Source organism: Nicotiana sylvestris, chromosome 3 (assembly GCF_000393655.2).
Source record: "Nicotiana sylvestris chromosome 3, ASM39365v2, whole genome shotgun sequence".
NCBI lineage: Eukaryota > Viridiplantae > Streptophyta > Magnoliopsida > Solanales > Solanaceae > Nicotiana > Nicotiana sylvestris.
The window spans coordinates 196067732-196089457 of record NC_091059.1 but is presented as its reverse complement, the minus strand read 5'-3'; the positions used below and the strand labels follow the sequence as shown (position 1 = coordinate 196089457).

The 21726-nt window shown below is 40.0% G+C and overlaps 1 protein-coding gene across 1 annotated transcript; it reads right to left on the bottom strand.

Moving 5' to 3' along the window:
• Window positions 1–3462: 3462 nt before the first annotated feature.
• LOC138888544 (uncharacterized) lies at window positions 3463–4741 on the bottom strand. Its single transcript, XM_070170423.1, has 3 exons — window positions 4391–4741; window positions 4193–4252; window positions 3463–4083 (listed from the first exon to the last, which is right to left on the bottom strand). Exons 1-3 carry the CDS (start codon window positions 4739–4741, stop codon window positions 3463–3465), a joined length of 1032 nt encoding a protein of 343 aa, XP_070026524.1.
• Between the last annotated feature and the right edge of the window lie 16985 nt (window positions 4742–21726).

Genomic DNA, 21726 nt, shown 5'->3' with positions numbered 1-21726 from the left:
GTCTGTAAAAACTACTCACATGAATTTTAGGCATCAATGCTTGGATTATGGAAAGTAATTAAACCCTAATTAAAAAGAAGAAGTTAAAACTAGATAAAAGAAAAGACAGAAATAAAAATTAACATAAAAAATCTAAACATACCAGTTGTGTGATTTGTGGTAGAAATTAATTTGTGCTAAATGATAAGAGTTGAGACGCAGATGAGGGAGATGAACAATATTTTATGGTTATGGAAGTGAAGGGTTCGAAAAGTGTAATAGGAGAAGGGTCCTTCTATTTATACTAAAAGTACAGGGAGTCACAGACCTACCTGAGCGCGGTCCGCGGAATTCCACCACGATCCGCGCTTTTACCTTTTTGAAGGGTTGTTACCAAGAAAGAACCGCTGAGAGCGAAAAAAACAAGCGCGGCCACGAAAGAGTAATGCGGACCGTGAAATTTCAACCGCGGACACGAATACAAATGCAGAGAGTTGCTATTCTAGACTTTCAAGTCCGCATCTGCGGACCATTTATGCCCTCGTAAAAAGCACCCGCTGACCATGAAATTTGAATGCGGTCAACATAATTCTTACACTTAGGCAAATTTTTCCAGCAACAGTCCAGCACTGCACAAACAATTCCTACACAAACTTTACAACCAGTTAGTCCAAAACAAAGCCTACACTAAGAAGAAAATCAAAGAGAAAGAAAAACCTATGGGTTGCCTCCCAAGAAGCGCCTGATTTAACATCGCGACACGACGCAGGTTACCATTAATCACTTGAAATTGATCATTGCCACCACGTGGCTATCATCAAACTTGCTAAGATAGTGCTCCACTCCGTTCCCATTAACTTGGAAGATTTCACAATTTTTGTTTTTCAAATCAAGATCACCAAATGGAGTTACATGCACCACTTCAAAAGGGCCACTCCACTTTGACTTGAGCTTTCCCGGAAAGAGACGTAATTGAGAGTTGAATAGAAGAACCAAGTCACCCTCCTTGAATTCCGTGCTCTGGGCATATTTGTCATGTAAGTACTTCATCTTGTCCTTATACAAGGACGAGCTGGAATAGGCATGAAACCTAAACTCATCAAGTTAATTTAGTTACTCTACCTGGAGATTTGCATCGACATCCCATTCAAGATTTAACTTCTTCAGCGCCCACATGACCTTATGCTCTAACTCAACCGAAAGTTTGCATGCTTTCCCAAATACCAACCGGTATGGAGACATATCAATTGGAGTCTTGTAAACACTCCTGTAAGCCCACAAAGCATCATCCCATTTCCTTGACCAATCAGTCCGGTTTGCATTGACAGTTTTTGATAATATGCTCTTTATCTCCCTGTTGGAGACCTCAACTTGTCCACTCGCCTGGGGATGATAAGGGGTTGACACTTTATGATAGACACTATACTTAGAGAGTAAAGTATCGAAGACCTTATTGCAAAAATGAGAACCCCATCACTGATAATCGCCCTTGGAGTGCCAAACCTTATGAAAATATTTTTCTTTAAGAACGCCACCACACTTCGTGCCTCATAGTTGGGCAAGGCCACATCTTCAACCCACTTGGAAACATAATCAACAGTAACCAGAATGTAAGTGTTACCACATGAACTCACAAATGGTCCCATGAAGTCAACGCCCCACACGCCAAAAATGTCAATCTCAAGAATAGTGGTGAGATGTATTTCATCCTTCTTGAAAATTCCACCAGCTCTCTGACACTCATCACATCTCTTAACAAGCTCACTAGCATCTTTATACAGGGTGGGCCAATAAAATCCACAGCTAAGAACCTTTGAAGTAGTTCTCGCCCCACATGATGACCACCATAGGGCGAGGAATGGCAAGATCAAGAATACTTATTTGATCCTCTTCCGAAACACATCTCCGGATCACACCATCATTACAAATCTTGAAAAGATAAGGCTCGTCCCAATAATAATCCAAGATGTCCCGTTTAAGCTTCATCCTTTGGTTAGAAAAGAGCTCACTTAGAACAATGCCAGTCACAAGAAAGTTAACCACATCGGTGAACCAAGGCATACTATTCAAAGAAACGGAGAGAAGTTGTTCATCCGAAAATCAATCATTAATTTCGAGGCCATTATAGGGCCTCCTCTCCTCTTCCAAGCGGGATAAGTGGTCCGCCACTTGGTTTTCACTTCCTTTTCGATCAATAATTTCAAGGTCAAACTCTTGAAGAAAAAAAATCCATCTCATCAACCTAGCCTAAGAGTAATTTTATATCATCAAGTAACGGAGTGTCGCGTGATCGGTGTGCACAATCACTTTGGTACCCATGAGATATGGCCTGAACTTTTCCATGGCAAAGACAATGGCTAGTAACTCTTTTTCGGTCACAGTATAATTGACTTGGGCATCATTCATCATTTTGCTTGCATAGTAGACCGGATTAAATATTTTGTTAATCCTTTGCCTCAAAATCGCTCCTACCGCAACGTCACTAGCATCACACATGAGCTCAAATGGCAAGCTCCAATTGGGTGTGGTGATGATGGGAGTGGTAGTCAATCTATATTTGAGAAGCTCAAAAGCTTTCATGCACTCATGCATCCTTTTCTAATAACTTGCACAAGGGTTCACCACCTTTGAGAAATCATTGATGTACCGATGGTAGAACCTCGCATGCCCAAGAAAGCTCCTCACTCCTTTGATAGAAGTAAGAGGAGGGAGTTTTGAAATCACTTCAATCTTCGCGTTGTCCACTTCAATACCGTTCCTTGAGATCTTATGGCCAAGGACAATGCCCACCTCGATCATAAAGTGACACTTTTCCCAATTAAGCAATAGGTTGATCTCTTCACATCGAGCTAACACTTTGTCAAGATTATTCAAGTATTCATCAAAGGAGTCATCCACAACACTAAAATCATCCATGAACACTTCCATGAAGTCCTCTACCATATCCGTAATTATAGCCATCATACACCGCTGAAAGGTAGCAGGTGCATTACCCAAACCAAACGGCATCCGTGAGAATGCAAAGGTGCCATACGGATATGTGAAGGTGGTTTTCTCTTGGTCCTTCGGTGCAATCAAAATCTGGTTGTAATGTGAGTACCCATCCAAAACACAATAGTAGGCATGCCCGGCAAGTCTATCCAACATTTGTTCAAGAAAGGGCAATGGAAAATGATCTTTGTGGGTCACTTTGTTCAGCTTTTAGTAATCCATGCATACCCTCCATCTGGTGATAGTCCTAGTGGGGATCAACCCATTTTGTTCATTTGTGACCACAGTCATAACCCCCTTCTTCGACAGACATTGTACCGACGAAGTCCATGAACTATCCAAAATGGGGTACACAACCCCTACCTCCAACCACTTGATAACTTCCTTCTTGATGACCTATTGCATAGCCTCATTCAACCTCCTTTGATGTTCCACGGAGGGTTTGGCATCATCTTCAAGTATAATCTTGTGCATGCAAAAGGTGGGGCTTATCTATCGAATATCATCTAGAGTCCATCTAATTGCCTTCTTCCTTCTTTGGAGCACCGCAAGGGTGGCATCTACCTGCACGTTAGTTAAGCACGAAAAAAGAATAACATGTAAAGTTGAACAAATGCCCAAGAATTCATATCTGAGATGTGAAGGCAAAGGCTTCAACTCCAATACGGGAGGTTCCTCAATTGAGGGCTTTGTTGGTGGAGCCTTTCTGTTCTCAAGATCCAAGGAAAGTTTACGGGGCTTATATATGTAAGAACCCATTTCTTGCAAAGCATTGACATACTTCACCAAGCCTTTATCCTCAGTCATATCATGGTTCAACAATACAACTTCCAAAGCGTCCTCTACATTTATCACAGCACTGGTGTCTTCAACAATCACCTCGGTCACAAGATCAACATAGGAACATACTTCGTTGCTATTGGACTGCCTCATTAATTTGCAGACATGGAACACAACTTTTTCATCACCCACCCGGAAGGTGAGTTCCACTGCTTCCAAATCAACCAAATCCTTCCATGTAGCTAGGAAAGGTCTCCCCAATATAATCGGCACCTTATAGTTAACCTTGCAGTCCAGAAACACAAAATCCGCGGGAAGTATGAACTTGTCGACCTGCACAAGCACATCTTTTCATCACCCACCGGAAGGTGAGTTCCCCTGCTTTCACGTCAACCAAACCCTTCCCTATAGCTAGGAAAGTTCTCCCCAATATTATCGATACCTCATAGTCAACCTTGTAGTCTAGAATCACAAAATTCGCGGAAAGTATGAACTTGTCGACCTACACAAGCACATCATCTATAATCCCCAACAACCTCTTCATTGTCCTATCCGCCATCTACAACCTCATGGATGTGGGTCTTGTTTGCCCAATCCCCAATGTCTTAAACACAAAATATGGCATCAAGTTAATGCTTACCCCTAAATCGCACAAAGCTTTGGCGAGATCGGCACTACCAATAGTGTTTGAGATTGTAAAAGCACTAGGGTCTTCTAGATTTAGGGCCGTGGAATATACAATGGCACTCACTTGGTGAATCATCTTGATTGTTTCACAATTCATGGATCTCTTCTTTCTTACCAAGTCTTTCATAAACTTTGCATATCCTGGCATTTGTTCTAGAGCTTCCACCAAAGGTGCATTTATCGACAAACTCTTCATCATATCAATAAATTTCTTGAAATGGTTCTCATTGTTTTGTTTAGCAAGCCTCTGAGGGTATGGTGGAGGAGGCCTTGGCAAAGAAGCCTTGGCTTTAGGCACTACCATTTCCAGCATGTCTATTACGTGTTCCCTAGACGAGTTCACATCATTTTGTGTTTACTCCACATTATCATCAATGTCAATTCTCACTTCTTCATTCACAATATCATCACTCACTTGCACATCATTGCTTTGATCATCATTCTCTTGCACCAACACATCATCACTCACAACCTTTCTTGTATTAAGGGTATTATCAACACCACCCCGACCACTCCTTGTAGTCACCGCCATAGCGTGGCCCGTATTGTTCCCTCCCTTCGGGTTTTATACCGTTTCACTAGGTAGTGCCCCCTTAGGGCGAGTGTTCAAAGCTTGCGAAATCTGGCCAAGTTATACCTCCAAGTTGCGGATAAAAGTATTATGGGATGCCAATTGGGCATCGGAATCGGCATTTTTCTTCATAATTTACTCAAACATTGACTTAGTACGTCCTATCTCATTGTTTGATGATATAGGACCTTGAGACGGAAATGGAGGCGGGTTTTTTGGTTGTTGATACATCATAGGCCTTTGAAATCCCGACCCCCGATTCCCCTGATTACTATTATTCCAACCCCCTTGGTTGTTGTTGATTCCCCAATTGCTATTGTTATTGCCACCCCAATTGCCCTAGTTACCCTGGTTGCCCCAATTCGGATTGTTGTTCCCCCGGTTGATTTGGTTGTTGTGGTTCCCATTGTTTCAATTTCCTTGTTGATTTTGATTTCCCCAATTTCCTTGGGATCTCCACTGTTGTTGTTGATTCGGAGCATTGGCACGTTGTTCTTGGTAATTGTTCACATACTGAACCTCTTCACTTTGCTCATCATACCCATCATCTTGGTTGTAACCACTATTACCTTGCTCATATTGATCCGGGTTTCCTTGACTTTGTTGACCTCTTTGCCTCATCTTGTTGACCATCATATTTACCCTTTCCATGGCATTCACTTGTTTTGGTCCCTGTACTTGTTGCAATTGAGCTTTGGCCAACTGGTTCATGGTTGTAGTTAACTTGGTTATTGCTTGGCAGTGGTCATGGAGCTCTTTGTGTAGGTGAATGACATCGGGATCACCTTGTGGGACATTAGCTCGACTTTGCCACGCCAAGGAAGTATCAACAATTTCATCTAGTATATCACAAGCCTCAGCATAAGGAGTGTTCATAAAGTTTCCCCCGGTGAGTTGGTTAACTATACACTGGTTGGTAGCATTGATGCCATGGTAGAATGTTTGCTGGATCATTACTGCGGTTATGTCATTGATTGGACATTCTTTCACCATCGTCTGATACCTTTCCTAGATCTCATAAAGTGGTTCATTCGGCTCTTGTTTAAAGGCGAGGATCTCATCTCTCAATGTCTCCATATTCCCCGACGAGAAGAGCTTTGCTATGAATTTCTCGGTCAACTCATCCCAAGTAGTGATGGAATGGTTGGACAATCTTTCAAGCCAATCTAAAGCTTTCCCCCTTAGAGAGAGTGGGAAGAGCCTTAATCTTAATGCGTCCTCAGAGACGTTGGTTTGCTTGCTCCCCCAGTATGTATTAACGAAACCCTTGAGATGCTTGTAGGCATTTTGGTGTGGAGCTGGGGTGAAGAAACCCCGCTATTCCAAGAGTGTAAGTATCACCTTTGTTATTTGGAAGTTGCCCGCCCTATTCAGATCCAGGACTATTGCACTTGTGTATCCTTCATTGGGCAACACTTGGTGTGCCGCCCTTGCTGGAGGTAGGGGAGGGTTTGGGATATTCATGAGGTGGTCGACCTCTCCTTTGTGCTTAAGGTTCAGGTTGAATCTCATCTACATTATCATCATCTACCTCCTTCCCCCAAAGGCGAATTTCCGGAAGCATCATTGTTAAGAGTCATATTGTACTTGAGAGCAATTCACAAACAAATTAAAAAAATCAGAAGGAAAGAAAAACAAAACACACAAATACTCGAAGATATAGCTAAAACCATTTAATTCCCCGGCAACGGTGCCAAAAATTGATCGGTTCCAAACCGGCACTACTATAGAGTAGCAATGATGGTCGATGCAGTTTTACCCAACAAAGGCTGGGATTGAATCAACAGGGAGTTAATTAGTTTGGAGTTAGGTTTATATCAGAGTAGAGATGCCTGTTTTTCCCTTAATTGCACTTTCACAAATGGTTGATTTTGTTATATACTTCTAATTCTATTTCTATAGCATGCAATAGTTAAAGCTAAGTATAATATTTTTGTTGGTAGTTTTCAATGATTAAAAGGGACTAGGATAGTGACTTCCACCTAGGTGGATATCTAACGGGTATCGAGAATTCAGGGCAAACTTGTTATGATTGGGATCGTGATATAACCATCACACATAAGTGCTCACTCTATACCTCTCGGTAGTTTGAGTGACCTTGCCAATATGGCTTTCTCAAGTCCAAATAGGTGTTCATGCAAAACAAATGATATTGGCTCAAGTCGGATATTACTATCTCTAGGTTTAACCCTTTAATTGGCACTATCAATCTCTTGAATGCACCCCAATTCCTTGTTAGCCTAATTTTCCTAGACTTAGCCCCTCTTTATCAAGAAGAGTCTAAGTCATAAAGACACGAATCAGTATTTGCAACCACCAATTCTACAATAAAAGCATGAATCAAGCCAAATATCACTAACCCATAAACAATTAAGCCCTAAAATTCAAGACCCATTAACTATCCACACTAGGGTAGGATCACAACCGTAGCTATGGGTCTAGCTACTCATGAAACTAGCAGAAATCAAAGCTAAAGATGAAATATAAGCCATAAAATTCAAATACAAGATGAAAATCTAAAGATTGAAGATGAATCTACTCTACAATTACTCAAAAAGGTAAAAAAAACAGTCGTTCACGTGTTCTCCTTAACAAAACTTAACCTAAAAATCTAAAAAAGATCTATTTATACTAGGCTGAAATTCTCGGTCAAAAATGCCTCTGCGAAAGTTTTGCGGAGGCGCAATTTTTAACGCGTCCATGCTTGAGCTCTTGCGGCCGCACAATAACGAGCGCGGTCCGTATTTCTTCAATTTTCGACTTGGTTTTGACTTGGTTTCGCGTACAGCGTAAAAGCCATTGCCTCCACATTAGCTTCAGCTGCGACCGCGTAATTTAGATGCGGACTGCATTCTTCTATTAATCTTGACTTGCAGGGTCTCTGAATCTTCAATCACCGCTCTCAGTGAAAATACCACCGCGGTCGCGTCAGATATTCTGCGGCCGCGATTTTCCATCGCGGTCAGCGGTAACACTTGTGCTCAAAAAAGCTTCTCTGAATCTCATTCCACAGGCCGCGTATTTGTGGCCGCCTCAGCAGTGGACCTTATGCGGCCACTATTTTCCATCGCAGTCAGCACTCCAACCCCAACTTTGGACTTGTTCAAGTTTAACTCCTTCATGAATTGATTATGGTTTCTTTGCCTTATTTTGACTAAACCCTGCAGACAAGCACATTAAGTCAGTTTTCGGGGATATTTTTACACATTTTTTATCCAAAATCTAAGCAAAAAGAACATAAGATAGGCTAAAATCCATAGTTATCAGCGTGCAACCCGATCCACACATGATACCGTTGCGGCGAGCAACTCGATCCAAACACGATACCTGTGGTGGCATGCCACCCGATCCAAACAACATACCTATGGCGGCATGCCACCCGATCCGCACATAATAATCTATAAGGAAATACTTACCGAGCTAGAAGCTCATGTCATGACCCAAACCGATGGGCTGGGACGGGCACCCGGTACCTTACTCAACCGAGTACCAACATAACGTATGTTTTCATATCATACTATCATAGATAACTGAGCTGGAGAGGCTGTCATGAAATAGGTGGAATACAACGTGTTATACCAACTTATACATAAGACATATGGGACTCTAAGACCAAAATAACCACTAGTATATTGAACATAGGCCGACAAGGCCATACAATCTTTCACGTACATGGCATCTATCTACAAGACTATAAGAATACATAATTGTCATAAAAGTTGGGACAGAGCCCCGCCATACCGAACAATACACATCTAAATCATACTGACCAAACGAGCAAGTGCAAAGGAAATAGAGCGCACCAATATTTTTCATTGAGTTGATAGCCTACTTGGAGGGCTCTCGACCTGTCTATCGAGACCTGCGGGCATGAACGTAGCGTCCCCAGGCAAAAGGTACATGTTTCATAACATCATCAAGCCTCTGAGGGCATCCCATCATATCATCTCGGCCGCTGTGTGCAAATCATCAACTTATACCAGCTGATCAGGTGGTGGTGCGTATATAACGCCGTAACCTTTTCCCATATCCCATATACATATAATATACATATGTACGCACATATAATGTCATCTGGTCATGGGTCAATGTATATGTATAAATTCATGAGATGCATAAGAAATACCTTAGTAAGATTTTCTCGGGTTGCCATAAAAATCAATATGCCTTTCGGATAAACTTTATCAATACATATTTTTCTGAAACCCGTGAATAGAAAATATAATAATAATTTATATGGAGAATCAAGAATATAAACACCCCTAGAATTTCTATGAATAGAGTCATTTATGAAAGTTGTGCATTTTCTCGTTTCGTTTATTTCGTATGGATCATGCCAAAAAGAAAGGAGGAATAGACTTAACATACCTGGAGAAGGGAAAATTCCGTATAATACTCTTGGAGAAGATTGCACCGTACTCCTATAGAACCGTAAAAATTTATGTTGCTACAATTCTACAAATTCTCGTTGGAATTGAATTTTGGAACCGCGAAATTGGATGGAATTAAGCTTCTGTTCTTGTAGTATTTGAACTAGGAAATGATATATGTTCCTTGCTTTTGGATTATGAACGTCTAGCTTCTGTTCTTGTAGTATTTGGACTAGGAAATAATGTATGTTTCTTGCCGAGCAAAATAAAAGAGTTTACACTCTTCAATCACCTCATCAATATTCATACCAAATTTCTTTTTTCTAGCTTTATCTTGCCAACTAGGATGCTTGCACAACAAAATCATAGTCAATACAAGTAAAAATGAAGTAGTCTCTTGCTTTTGGATTTATGAACGTTTCTGGTTATCCTTTGTCCAAATGAAAATGGGATAAGACTTGTGTATTTAAAAGTCTTACACATTAATGTTAGGTAGACACTAATCCTATACGACTACTTAGTCATTGGTCTAGTGAGCTTCTTTGCTGCCACGTCTTATTTTTAAATTTAATAATTAACTAGGTAATGTCTTGTTACCCGATAATTAATTAATTACCCACCTAATTAAGAATTATCTCAACTACTGAAAATACTACTCATTTAAATATACTTTATACATCATACTATCTTGGTCATATGGTACCTTGTATGGTACTAGTCCATAAATACCGAATATTAACGCTCGGCCCGTATTTTATCCCAACATGTCAAGCTTGGACAAAAATTCATTTCCTTTGACTTGCTTCTCATCTCACATTCACGAATTTACTCATCACTTGTTTGAAATAGCATAATCCTTATAATCTTCAAATAATCTTTTTCTTGGAATGATGTCAATTACCTTACGACAAATTCAATGTACAATACTACAAGGTGCAACATCGTCGTAATTTAATACTGTGAAGCGTAATATCATCGTAATGTAATACTGAAAGGCATAACATCATCGTAATATAATACTGCATGACGTAAAATCATCGTAATATAATACTGCATGACCTAAAATCATCGTAATATAATACCGCGGGACATAATATCAACGTAATATTGCGGAGTGTAACATCATTCCCCATTTTGGAACATTTGTCCTCGAATGTTGACTGATGCTCTTATCATTTTCATAACTTATAGCTCTTGTGAATACCTTAATACTCTCCTTGCCATTTAGGCAGTTGTCCTGTGAATAAATCCAAAGGCCAGGGCCTTATACAATCTCCTTGGTTTCAATCTTTAATCAATCAAGTGACTACATGTCACACTTATACAATCTTCCCGTGGGATACGTTCCTACGACCTTCCGCACCAGGTAACGAGTATGCACATCCATACCACCGGCCATACTAATGTCTTATAGCGAATCAGGAATCCGCAAATCAGTACACAAAGCCTCTCACACAGGACACCGATCATAGGTGACACTAAAAACAATACCAGCTTACTCTAAACATCTTAATCCTTTCCTGCTCATTCGAGCTCGTGACATTCTTGTCAACACCAACTGCACCTTGATCCTCAACTTCCAATACATGAGAGTGTAAGAATTTCATCATGAATCCCGAACCACTAATAGAATAAATACTCCATCATATAGAAACCTTTCACTTAACTCATTTTAAGGAGAATTATAGCAACACGTGACTGAATTCCCATGACCGCAGAAAATACAATCCTCTAGTTAACTCTTCCGGGATCCATCTACACTTAACAGGCCATAATACTCGAATGCCTCCAATTAAATCAATTACGGCGGCCGTCAAGCCTTGCACGTACTGCCAAAATCACATTTATAACTTAACACGCTTTAGGAACTAATCATTGCCACCATCATGCCAATTCAACCATTGTTAACCAATCTGACTTCTTCTAATTTACTATGGACTTGCCTTAGGAATAATATTGGATCCATTCATTAACTTAACGAAATCCAACAACACTTGTCCCGAGTGACCCAATCCGCGAGATCACATCGTCTCAATACCCATGAACCATCTTATATTCTCCTTAAGAGCATAATAGCATCACCAACTGGTACACCTATCCTAATAATTCCTCCATGAATCCGAAGTTATTTTCTCTCATTCCTCCAATGCCACACTGCAAACCAAAGATAACATAGAACACTCCAATCCCCTTTCACAACTCGCTGCAAAAGCTCGACATTTAACCATACTATGGACTTGAAATCCTTAGGCACCACACTTTAAATTTTTGAATCCACTAGGACTATTGTTGAGAGCTACCCACTCTAACTTGTTTCCGAATATAATCAAACTCCAAGGCTCTGCTAGCACATGAATACTCTCTCAAAGAAGCACACAGCTGAATCACTTTTCTTGTAAGTTACCTCCACACGAATCATAAATCCTGAATCTACCCAAAGTCTGAATATGAATCGATAACGCCAATTAGAGCACACATTCCTGTAATTCTTTGCTCAAATCACCATTGATGTCTCCTTTCCTTAGTCGCAATAATCCACCAATACACCGATAATTAGGAACCTCACAAGTAGACAACCACACAATCAATTCATAGACGGTGTCTCTCCCACTTAGCTTGAAGCTACAATTACATAACCCTAGAACCCACCAAGATTCCTTCTTCCTCATTGACATGATTTCACAATCGACCCGTCAATTTTCTCAAAATCTTCATGTTGAGCACTTCATGAACATTCTGAATAACTAGCCACATTCACGTATTCGACCTCTTATTGGATAGACAGTAGAATTCTTCGTAGAAGATTCGTCAACACCACGCGACCGCTAGCTTGCTCATAGGAGATAACCCACCTGTGGAAATTACATGCCGACATCTTCCAACATTGTTACACTGGGTACAATTACTACGAAATCAGTAATCCATCCTGAGCTCGTGCTCGTTCATCAGCTGTACAAGTCCATTCACTCCTTATTGACATTACTAAAATTGCGACAATATATCCTAACCCAAAGTCATGTTGCATTCCCCTTCATATCAAGCAAGCTCCTTTCTGTCGTATCCAATCTTCCCCAGTATAGTAGCCAATATCCCAAATTAATCCCGTAGACCTATTCATTGTCCACCATGTATCCCAAATCGCTCTAGACTTTTCTCAAGTCATGCAATCATCCTATCAATGAACCCATATGCTACTCTGCCACTCTCCCACTTTGGTCAAACCCCCCTACTTTAAGCAACTACTCGACTTCTGCTTCTTACACCTAACCTTCTAGAAATTTAACCACCATAGGACACCTCCCACATGTCTTTCCTCATCCTTCGCTGACCAGTTGTTGACTCCATTTCTGTAGCACCTGAACCAACAGATTGCCACCACCTCTAAACCTCCCCGAAGATCACCTTCCTTGAGCCCTCAATACCAGGAACACCGATTCAATCCTGAACCACCGCACACCGCGATCTCTAATAGTCGCTTCCCCGACACTATTTCACAATACTTTGCCCCAAAAGCGAATTGAAGAAGACCATAACACTGGCAAACTTAACGTATTCAACCAGGACGAAAATACCACATTACAAATAAAAATTCCACCACGCTCGAAAAATACCAAATCTCATTACCCCATCGACCCAAACTTGAGCATTCATCGTCTGAATGCCTTTCCTCCGCCGGAAATAAAATACTGAATCTCTTAACCATGCACTTGGTAAAACCTCCTTTCAAGTCATTCATTGCCTCAACGCATAGACAAGCATCCTACCATTACATAAATGATGTGTGATAGAAACGCACGAATCGTCATAACAATCAATGACAAATCTCAGAACCTTAAGTATTTCTGATACTAAGTTGAAACGATAGAACGGCCTTCCACAAGGCGACGACAATAGTCCAATCAAATACGCAGGGAGAAACATCCTGCACCATATCTGTAATACCATTCAAATTCCTCGATTCCCAATTTATAACAAGCGATTCACGTCGCCTAAGATTGAATAGGAAGTAATGAAAGCATAAGCCTCAAAGGAATCAAATCGCACGATGAGGAATCAAGAAGGGAAGTGCTCCTAACATCCTAGTAGCCTCTCAAAGATAAGTACAGACGTCTCCGTACCGATCCGTAAGACTCTACTAGACTTACTGATGACTCGTGAGACCTACGTGAACCTAGTGCTATGATACCATATTGTCACGACCCAAAATCCATTAAAGATCGTGATGGCCCCTAACACCGCGGTCAGGCAAGCCAACAATAAATAATTAACTTGGTTCTCATTTTAATATTTTTAAAATAATAATTTCTTTCAATTAAATAATAAGGAATAAAATTTACGGAGTAAATGATAATGTTTTTACAACTACAATCATGAACAACTCCTAAATACCCCCCAAAACCCGGTGCCACAAGTGCATGTGCATCAATGAGGGAGTAAAATAAAATATAGCATCTGTCTAGAATACAAATTAGACAGGAAAAATATAAATAACTCTGAAGGAGACTCTGCTGGATGCGGATCGTAATATAGAATGCAGCTCACCTAAGTCCTCGCATTAACCACGCCTCTGCTCCCACAAGGCCACTAGGCGTATATGAACCTGTACAAAAATGTGCATCAAGTGTAGTATGAGTACGTAAATCAACGCGTAACCAGTAAGTATCCAGTCTAACCTCGAAGATGTAGTGATGAGGGGTCGACTCTGACAATTACTATAGGCTAACAATAAAGTGTCGATATTATATTTAAGCATGAAATACATAACATAGCTGAAAATTCAATAGATGGGAATAATCAACAATCCTTTTACTAATAAAAATTTCCAAATTTATTTTCCTCATTTAACAATTTATATCTCAATCCAATAAAGTCATATCAATTATTATTAGTTCCAAAGAGTTATCATGCGCAAGTCATGTCGAGGTCGTACGGTCCGATCCAACATATAAATATAAATTGTGTATTGTCGAGGGTCAAACAACATAAACCATCGATGCATCTATTTAACCTATCGAGGCGAACAACCCACTCCCATGAGAGTAGTGGAAATTTACCCCGATCGTGGAATATATTTGCGACGCGGTTGAACATAGATTTCTCAAATTATTATAATAATCCTTAATTATTTTCAAAAATACGGAATTCAAATAAAAACTTTTAAAATCTCGAATTCCTCAATTTCGACTTTTTCAAGGATATTTAATAAGCATACTCAATCTCAACTCTTTTCAAGGCAAATAATAGGCATAATCAAATAACGATATCAACAAGGCATGGTGCAAAGCTAAAACTACCCGGACATAGGCATAATTAGTAACTACGTACGGACTATCGTCACCTCGTGCGTATGTAGCCCCTGCAAATAAGAGCACACATGAATTCAGTTTACCTATGGGGTTAATTTTCCTCTTACAAGGTTAGAAAAGAGACTTACCTTGCTCTGAAGTTCTATAGCCGGCTCTCAAGCCTTTTCAACTACTCAAACTGATGCCCAACGCTCCAAAACTAGTCAATAAATGTGCAAATTCATAAGTATATACTCTAACACTCATTATAATCCAATTTACAATAATTTCCAACTCCATTCAAAAAGTTGATAATATCACCCTCGAGCCCACTTGCACGGATTCCAAAAAAAATTGAAGATAAACTTTACCCATAACACCACGAACTTAAATATATAATTTATTCTCATTTCAATATCCAATTTCGTGGTCAAAATTCAAAAATATAAATTTCTAAGTTTCTCTTCAAAACCCCAAATTTCTACAAACTTCCATGCCTAAATCCATGTATAAACCTTGTATGTAACTCACAACTAGTAGAAATCACTTACCTCATGCTTGATGATGAAATCTCCTCTTCAAAAGCTTCAAAATCACCTAAGCCGTGTGAAAAATGGGTAAAATGAACTCAAACCCCGCTTTAAAAGCATTCTACTCAGCCCAGGTCTGCCCTTCTTCGCGAACGCGAAGGACAGGATGCACTGCCTCCAATCTACTCATCGCGTTCACGTCACCTTGGTTGCGTTCGCGAAGCCTTGTGACCACCACCCTTTGTGTTCGCGGTCCACGAACGACATTCGCGAAGGCCAAACTGCACTAGGCCCCCGCTCCCTCTCTCTTCTTCGCGTTCGCGTAGCCTTGGCCATGTTTGCAATGGCTTTCCCAACTTCTACCTCGCGTTCGCATCCACTACCTCGCGTTCATGAAGGCCAAATCCCAGCAGCCTCAAAGTTTCTCTTTACGAACATGGGACTCCCTTCGCATTCACGAAAGAGGAAACCAGACACCAGTATAGCAATTCCAAAATAGCCCGAATCGATCCGAAACACACCCGAGGCTCCCTGGGACCTTGTACAATCACAACAACTTGTCCCAAAACATGAATTGAACTTGCTATCAAATCACATCAAACAACGTCGAAATCACAGATCACACCCCAATTCGATCTTAATGAACTTTAAAACTTCAAACTTCTACATTCGATGCCGAAACCTATCAAATCACATCCGATTGACCTCAAATTTGTACACAAGTCACATTCGACATTACAGACCTACTCTAACTTTTGGAATTGGAATTCGACCCCGATATCAAAAAGACCACTCTCGGTCAAACTTCTCAAAAACCTTCAAATTTCTAACTTACGCCAAACGACCCCGAAATGACTTACGGACCTCCAAATCCACATCCGGATACGCTCTCAATACCGGAATCACCATACGGAATTCCCAGTCTCGGAATCCCAAACAGACATCGATAAGTTTAAAATACACTTCCACCCCAAATTTATGAAATCCTTCCAAATTCCAACTTTCCACAATAGGTGACGAAATGCTCTGGGTCATCAAAAATCTTATCTGTACATATGTCCTTGTCCAAAATTATCATACGAACCTGTTGGAACCTTCAAATCCCAATTCTGAGGTTGTTCATTCAAAAATCCAACCTTAGTCAATTCTTCCAACTTAAAGCTTCCGAAATAAGAATTTCTTTCCAAATCAACTCTGAACTTCCCGAATTTCAATTCCCACCATGCGTACAAGCCATAATATCTGAAGTGAAGCTGCTCATGGCCTCAAACCATTGAACGATACGCTAGAGCTCCAAATGATCGGTTGGGTCGTTACACAACCATAACCCCAATCGTGACACACGACTGAACCGTGACGAATTCCAGAAGCTTATTTTCTCTAGCTCCTCAGACCCCTCTTAAACCATAACAAATGTTTGGTGAAACCGTGTCATACGGTTTAACTTGGGGTCTTGATTCTTCAATTCTCAAGACTCACATAGTATTCTTCGCATGAATCCTCCAACTGACTCTCCAAACATCTTCTAGTCAATTATTAAAGATCATGCAGCTCTTTCGAGTGCATCCCTTGGACGTCTTGGACTTGGAGCGGGTCAACGATCCACTAGATAATTTGGGGTCATTCTCAGTATTCTCTATTTTGCCCGGACTATCCAGGATCATATCATTCTCCCCCTCTTACAAAAAATGATTCGTCCTCGAATCTTAGCCTACAACATAGAAAAAACACAATAAGATGTAGGATGATAAATAACACTTATTTGGTAAAAGCAATATAAGATAGTGTTCATGCATCCACTTGACCCAATTACACCTACAAAGTATAAATACTTCCCTAGAGAGCATATGGACATCATCATCCCCATAAAATTTATGCCAACCCAGATACATAGGATTAAAATCTCTCTTAGATGCATTATACATACGATGTATACTAGATGAAGCTAATGCATTAAAGAGATAATTACTCAAATCCTTCTTCTCTAATGATAGAATCTCTAGGTCCTAAACAAATATCATGCTAATCCTCAAAAGGATCTAACTCTAGTTTCAAACATAGATCTCTTGGCAAAAACTAAAGAGAATGACTCATCAAAATTAGAAACCAAACAGGTAAAGATATAAACACTAGAAGTAATGTCAAATGGTCTACTTCCCTTTTTATCTTTGCAGTCTTCAGTCTTGACATTCTCCTCTAAAATTGAGCCAATATATTCTTCTTTCAACTCAATCCCAGTGGTATCTACGTAACCAAAATCTCCATGGGCCTCATTTTTTCTTATTGGTAACCTATTGTTTTATTTCCTCATCCCATAAGAGCTTAGAATAATATGCCTTAACTTGAGCACTCACATTCTCATCATTATCCTTTTCCTCATAATCCTTTTCAAATTCCTATATAAAGGGATAAATAATACTAAAACAAGAAATAGTTAATGGATTAATATATGAAGAAGATTCATGCTCCCTCGATCTCTCTTTGCGTTTCTCATTCAAATTTTCTTGTGTCATGCTCTCATCACATTCCAGTATATTATTCTCATGAGAAGAAGAATCAATAAGTATAAACTTACTCATTAAGGAAGTTTTTTCAACAACACAATTGTTACTATGAAGTTGAAACAAATAATCAACAAGGTCATGGTTATTAGTACTTTGAGTGATGTATCCACTTAAAGTATCAATCCCGACCGAATAAGATGCACATTCAACTTCCCCTCCTTTTTCAAATAGATTATTCACAAGGTCACCCCACATAAGACCATCGAGTTCGGACTTATAGGGGTGATTGTTATCCCGACTATTGAGCTCAACTAGTGAATCATCACAACAAACTTCGTGATTTGCAATAAAAGATTCACTAGGCTCACAAGAATCACAGCTAACACAAGCACTTATACAAGAAGCAGATTCTCTTAAAGAAAAGGAGTTATGATTAGTTATTATACTTTGAGTTATTCCCGTAAGTTCTTCTTTACCTTTGTTTCTTACGCTTAAGAATGGATCAATATGCTTTAATAATGCATCCTCGGGCTTTCCCTGACCATTTGAAATAGTGGCATCTTGCATGGTCTCCTCCAATTTTCTAAAGGTATCCTTGAAGGCCTGCACGTTAGAGGAATACACACTAGACAAAGAAAGTGTTAACAAGTCAGAATGAAGATAAAAAGTATTCTCACTCAAGCTTTCTTTTGCAACACTCTCTTCTCTACTTTCACTCAAATTTTTCTATTTTGACATCTCTGTCGTATTACTCCTCTCAACCTCTCCTTTTGCCTCTATTAAATTGCAAATTGTCACTCCTCTACTTCTCTCTTTCTTTTGTCTTGCTTGCTCACTTTTGTTTGTTGCAGATGGAGTTAAACATGAAGAAGAATCTTTCGTTAGAAGCTCTCCTTTTGGAAGGCTTCAATGCTTTAATGTTCTTGGGTAATCAAAAAAAAATAGAAATTCCCCTCTTGTAAGCCTCATTCTTATTGTGCCCCTTATCTTTTGAACTCAAAGGTGCAAACTTGATTCTCAAATGAAACTTCATTATATCCCAAGTCTCAATGGATGTACAGGAAGTACCTTTAAAGGTAGTTTCACAGTTGTAGCACCACAAAGAAGCATTCCCATGAAGTGCCTTAGTAACCGGCTCCAACTTTTTACTTTCTGGACATGGATAAGATGCAAAGACATCGTCCACCTTTCTCTCCCAATTAACATAGGCATTCGGACATGAATTCCTTCAAAGAATGGTATCGATATGTTATAGTTTTCAAGGATCAAACTTACTTCACTACCCTTGTAACTTATTTTTCCATATTTTTCTTTCATGTTCCTTGATTCAACTCCATATATTCCTTGACTAGCATGATGGTTATCATACTTGTTAGTAACATACTCGTACGAATCATAACCATATGAATTATGATAAGGAACATACCATGTTCCTTGAGTCTTCACTTGAATCATGACAAGGAATACCCCCATCATAATCCCCACAAGAATTACATGAATTGCTTCCTCCATCATCTTCGTCATAGGAATCGCAAAATTTATCATCACTATAGTCAACCATTCTTTCACCCGAATCGCTTGAATTTGCAGAAGACATGCTTATAGGAAAAATAATTGATTAGTAATAAGAAAATCCCATAATAGCACACTTTTTGTAGTTTGATTCAAACAAGCCCACTCAACCTCTTGTGTTTTATCTCACATATATGATATACTCTCTGTCTCACTCCTTGAAAATCCTTAAAGTTCGAGCTCAACTCAAAAATCACCTATCCAAGAATGAGTTTTTCTTGAAAATAACTTAAGAGTGGAGTTTATGTGTGACGACCCAAAGGGCCATCACCTATTTTTAATTGAATTGTGTGCCTATGAAGCCCTGGAAATCTCATTTAGAGTAGCCTCGATTTGCGTTCGCAGTCTGGGCATGTAGACGGAAAGCTTAAATATGAAATTTTGTGAATAATGTTTAGTCTTGACTTTAAAATGAGTTAATGTGACTTCGGTCAACCTTTTGGGTAAACGAACCCAGATCTGTAATTTGATAGTCCCAGAGGGTCCGTAGGAAAATATGGAACTTGGGCGTATGCCCGGAATCGAATTCCGAAGTCCCAAGCCCGAGAAATGAATTAGTAAGTAAAATTGTTTTTTTGAAATTGTTTAAGGAAATTTGAAATGAAATCTGATTAGAAAGCAATGGTATTGGGCCCGTATTTTGGTTCCGGGGCCAGGTACAGACCTTATATATGACTTGAGTCATCCCTGTGAAATCTGGTTAAAAATGGACGTCGTTTGACGTGATCCGGACCTTAATTGAGAAATTTGATGTTTAAAAGAGTTTTGAGAAATTTTATTGATCTCGAGGTTTAATTCGATGCTCGTGATGTTATTTTGGTAATTTGATTACACGAATATGTCCGTAGGATGTTTTTGAGGTTGTGTGTATACTTGGGTTGGAGTTTCGAGGGCTCAGGTGAGTTTCGAGTGGGTTCCAGGATGCCTTAGGCTTCGAAAGTCAGATGTTGCAGGTTCAGGAAGTTGCAGTCTCTGAACCCTCTAGTGCGGTCCACGAGAAATCGTGTGCGACCACGGAGGGGCCAGCACGGCCACGGTCGCCTTTGTGCGGTCCGCAGTGGAGGTTGTGCGGCCGCATTCGCCTTTGTGTGGTCTGCACAGGGTACTGAACTGCAGGTCTTCAGGGAGGCCTGTGCGGCCGCGGTCCATTTGATACGGTCCGCACAAGGGGTCTGAGAGGGGTATAAATAAACGGGAATTTCAGTTATTCTTCACTTTTCAAAACACCAAAAACATAAGAGGCGATTTTTTAAACAACCTTTCTTCTCCAAAACGTTAGTAAGTGATTTCTAACTCATTTTCTTTACTCCTTAACATCTTTTAACATGATTTAAACTTCAAATAAAAGATTTTCATAGGGAAAATTGGGTGTTTTGGGTAGAACCTAGGTTTTTCTAAAATTGGGGATTTGGTCCTCAATTTGAGGTCCGATTTCAAAACAAATAATATATTTGGGTTCGTGGGGGAATGGGTACGAGGTTTTGGTCCGAACCTCGGGTTTCGACCACGTGGGCCCGGGTGGTGATTTTTGACTTTTGGGTAAAACTTTAGAAAACTCATTTTCATGCATTGAGGTTGATTCATTTAGCACTTATTGATGTAATTAAGTAACTTGTGACTAGATTCGAGCGGATTGATGGTGGAATCGAGGGGTAAAGCTATAATTGAGATTTGAGTGGTGTTCAAGGCATCGAGGTAAGTGTTTAGCCTAACCCTAGCTTGAGGGATTAGGAGTTTAGTCATACTTGTTACTTGCTTCTTATTGATTACGACGTATAGGCATGGTGACGAGTATCTATACGTTGGTATCAAATATGACCGTGGGTCTTAAATTGAAAGTTGGTGTGTTCTTGAATGACACTTTGTATGCTTTATTTAATGATCTTCTATGATTGAGCATTTCCATTAATTGAACTGAGTACCAGCTAAGTGAGATTGGTTATAGCTGATTCTCCCTTGCCGGGATGACTATTTCGATATCGTTGTTCCCTTACCAGGAAATTTTTATATTGGTTTTGTTCCATTGCTGGGAAGTTATTATATCACTTATGTTCCCTTGCTGGAATTTCTTGTGATTGTGTGATGAACTGTAAAAGGGAACGGTTGGTACGCCTACCACAAGATAATGAAATGGGAGCGGGTGGTATGCCTACCACAAGATTATGAAATGGGAGTGGGTGGTACGCCTACCACAAGATTATGAAATGGGAGCGGGTGGTATGCCTACCACAAGATAATGAAATGGGAGCAGTTGGTACGCCTTCCACAAGATAATGAAATGGGAGCGGGTGATACGCCTACCACAAGATATTATGAAATAGGAGCGGGTGGTATGCCTACCACAAGATATTATGAAATGGGAGCGGGTGGTACGCCTACCACAAGATATGATGAAATGGGAGCGGTTGGTACGCCTACCACAAGATATGCAAAATGGGATCGGGTTGCACGCCTGTA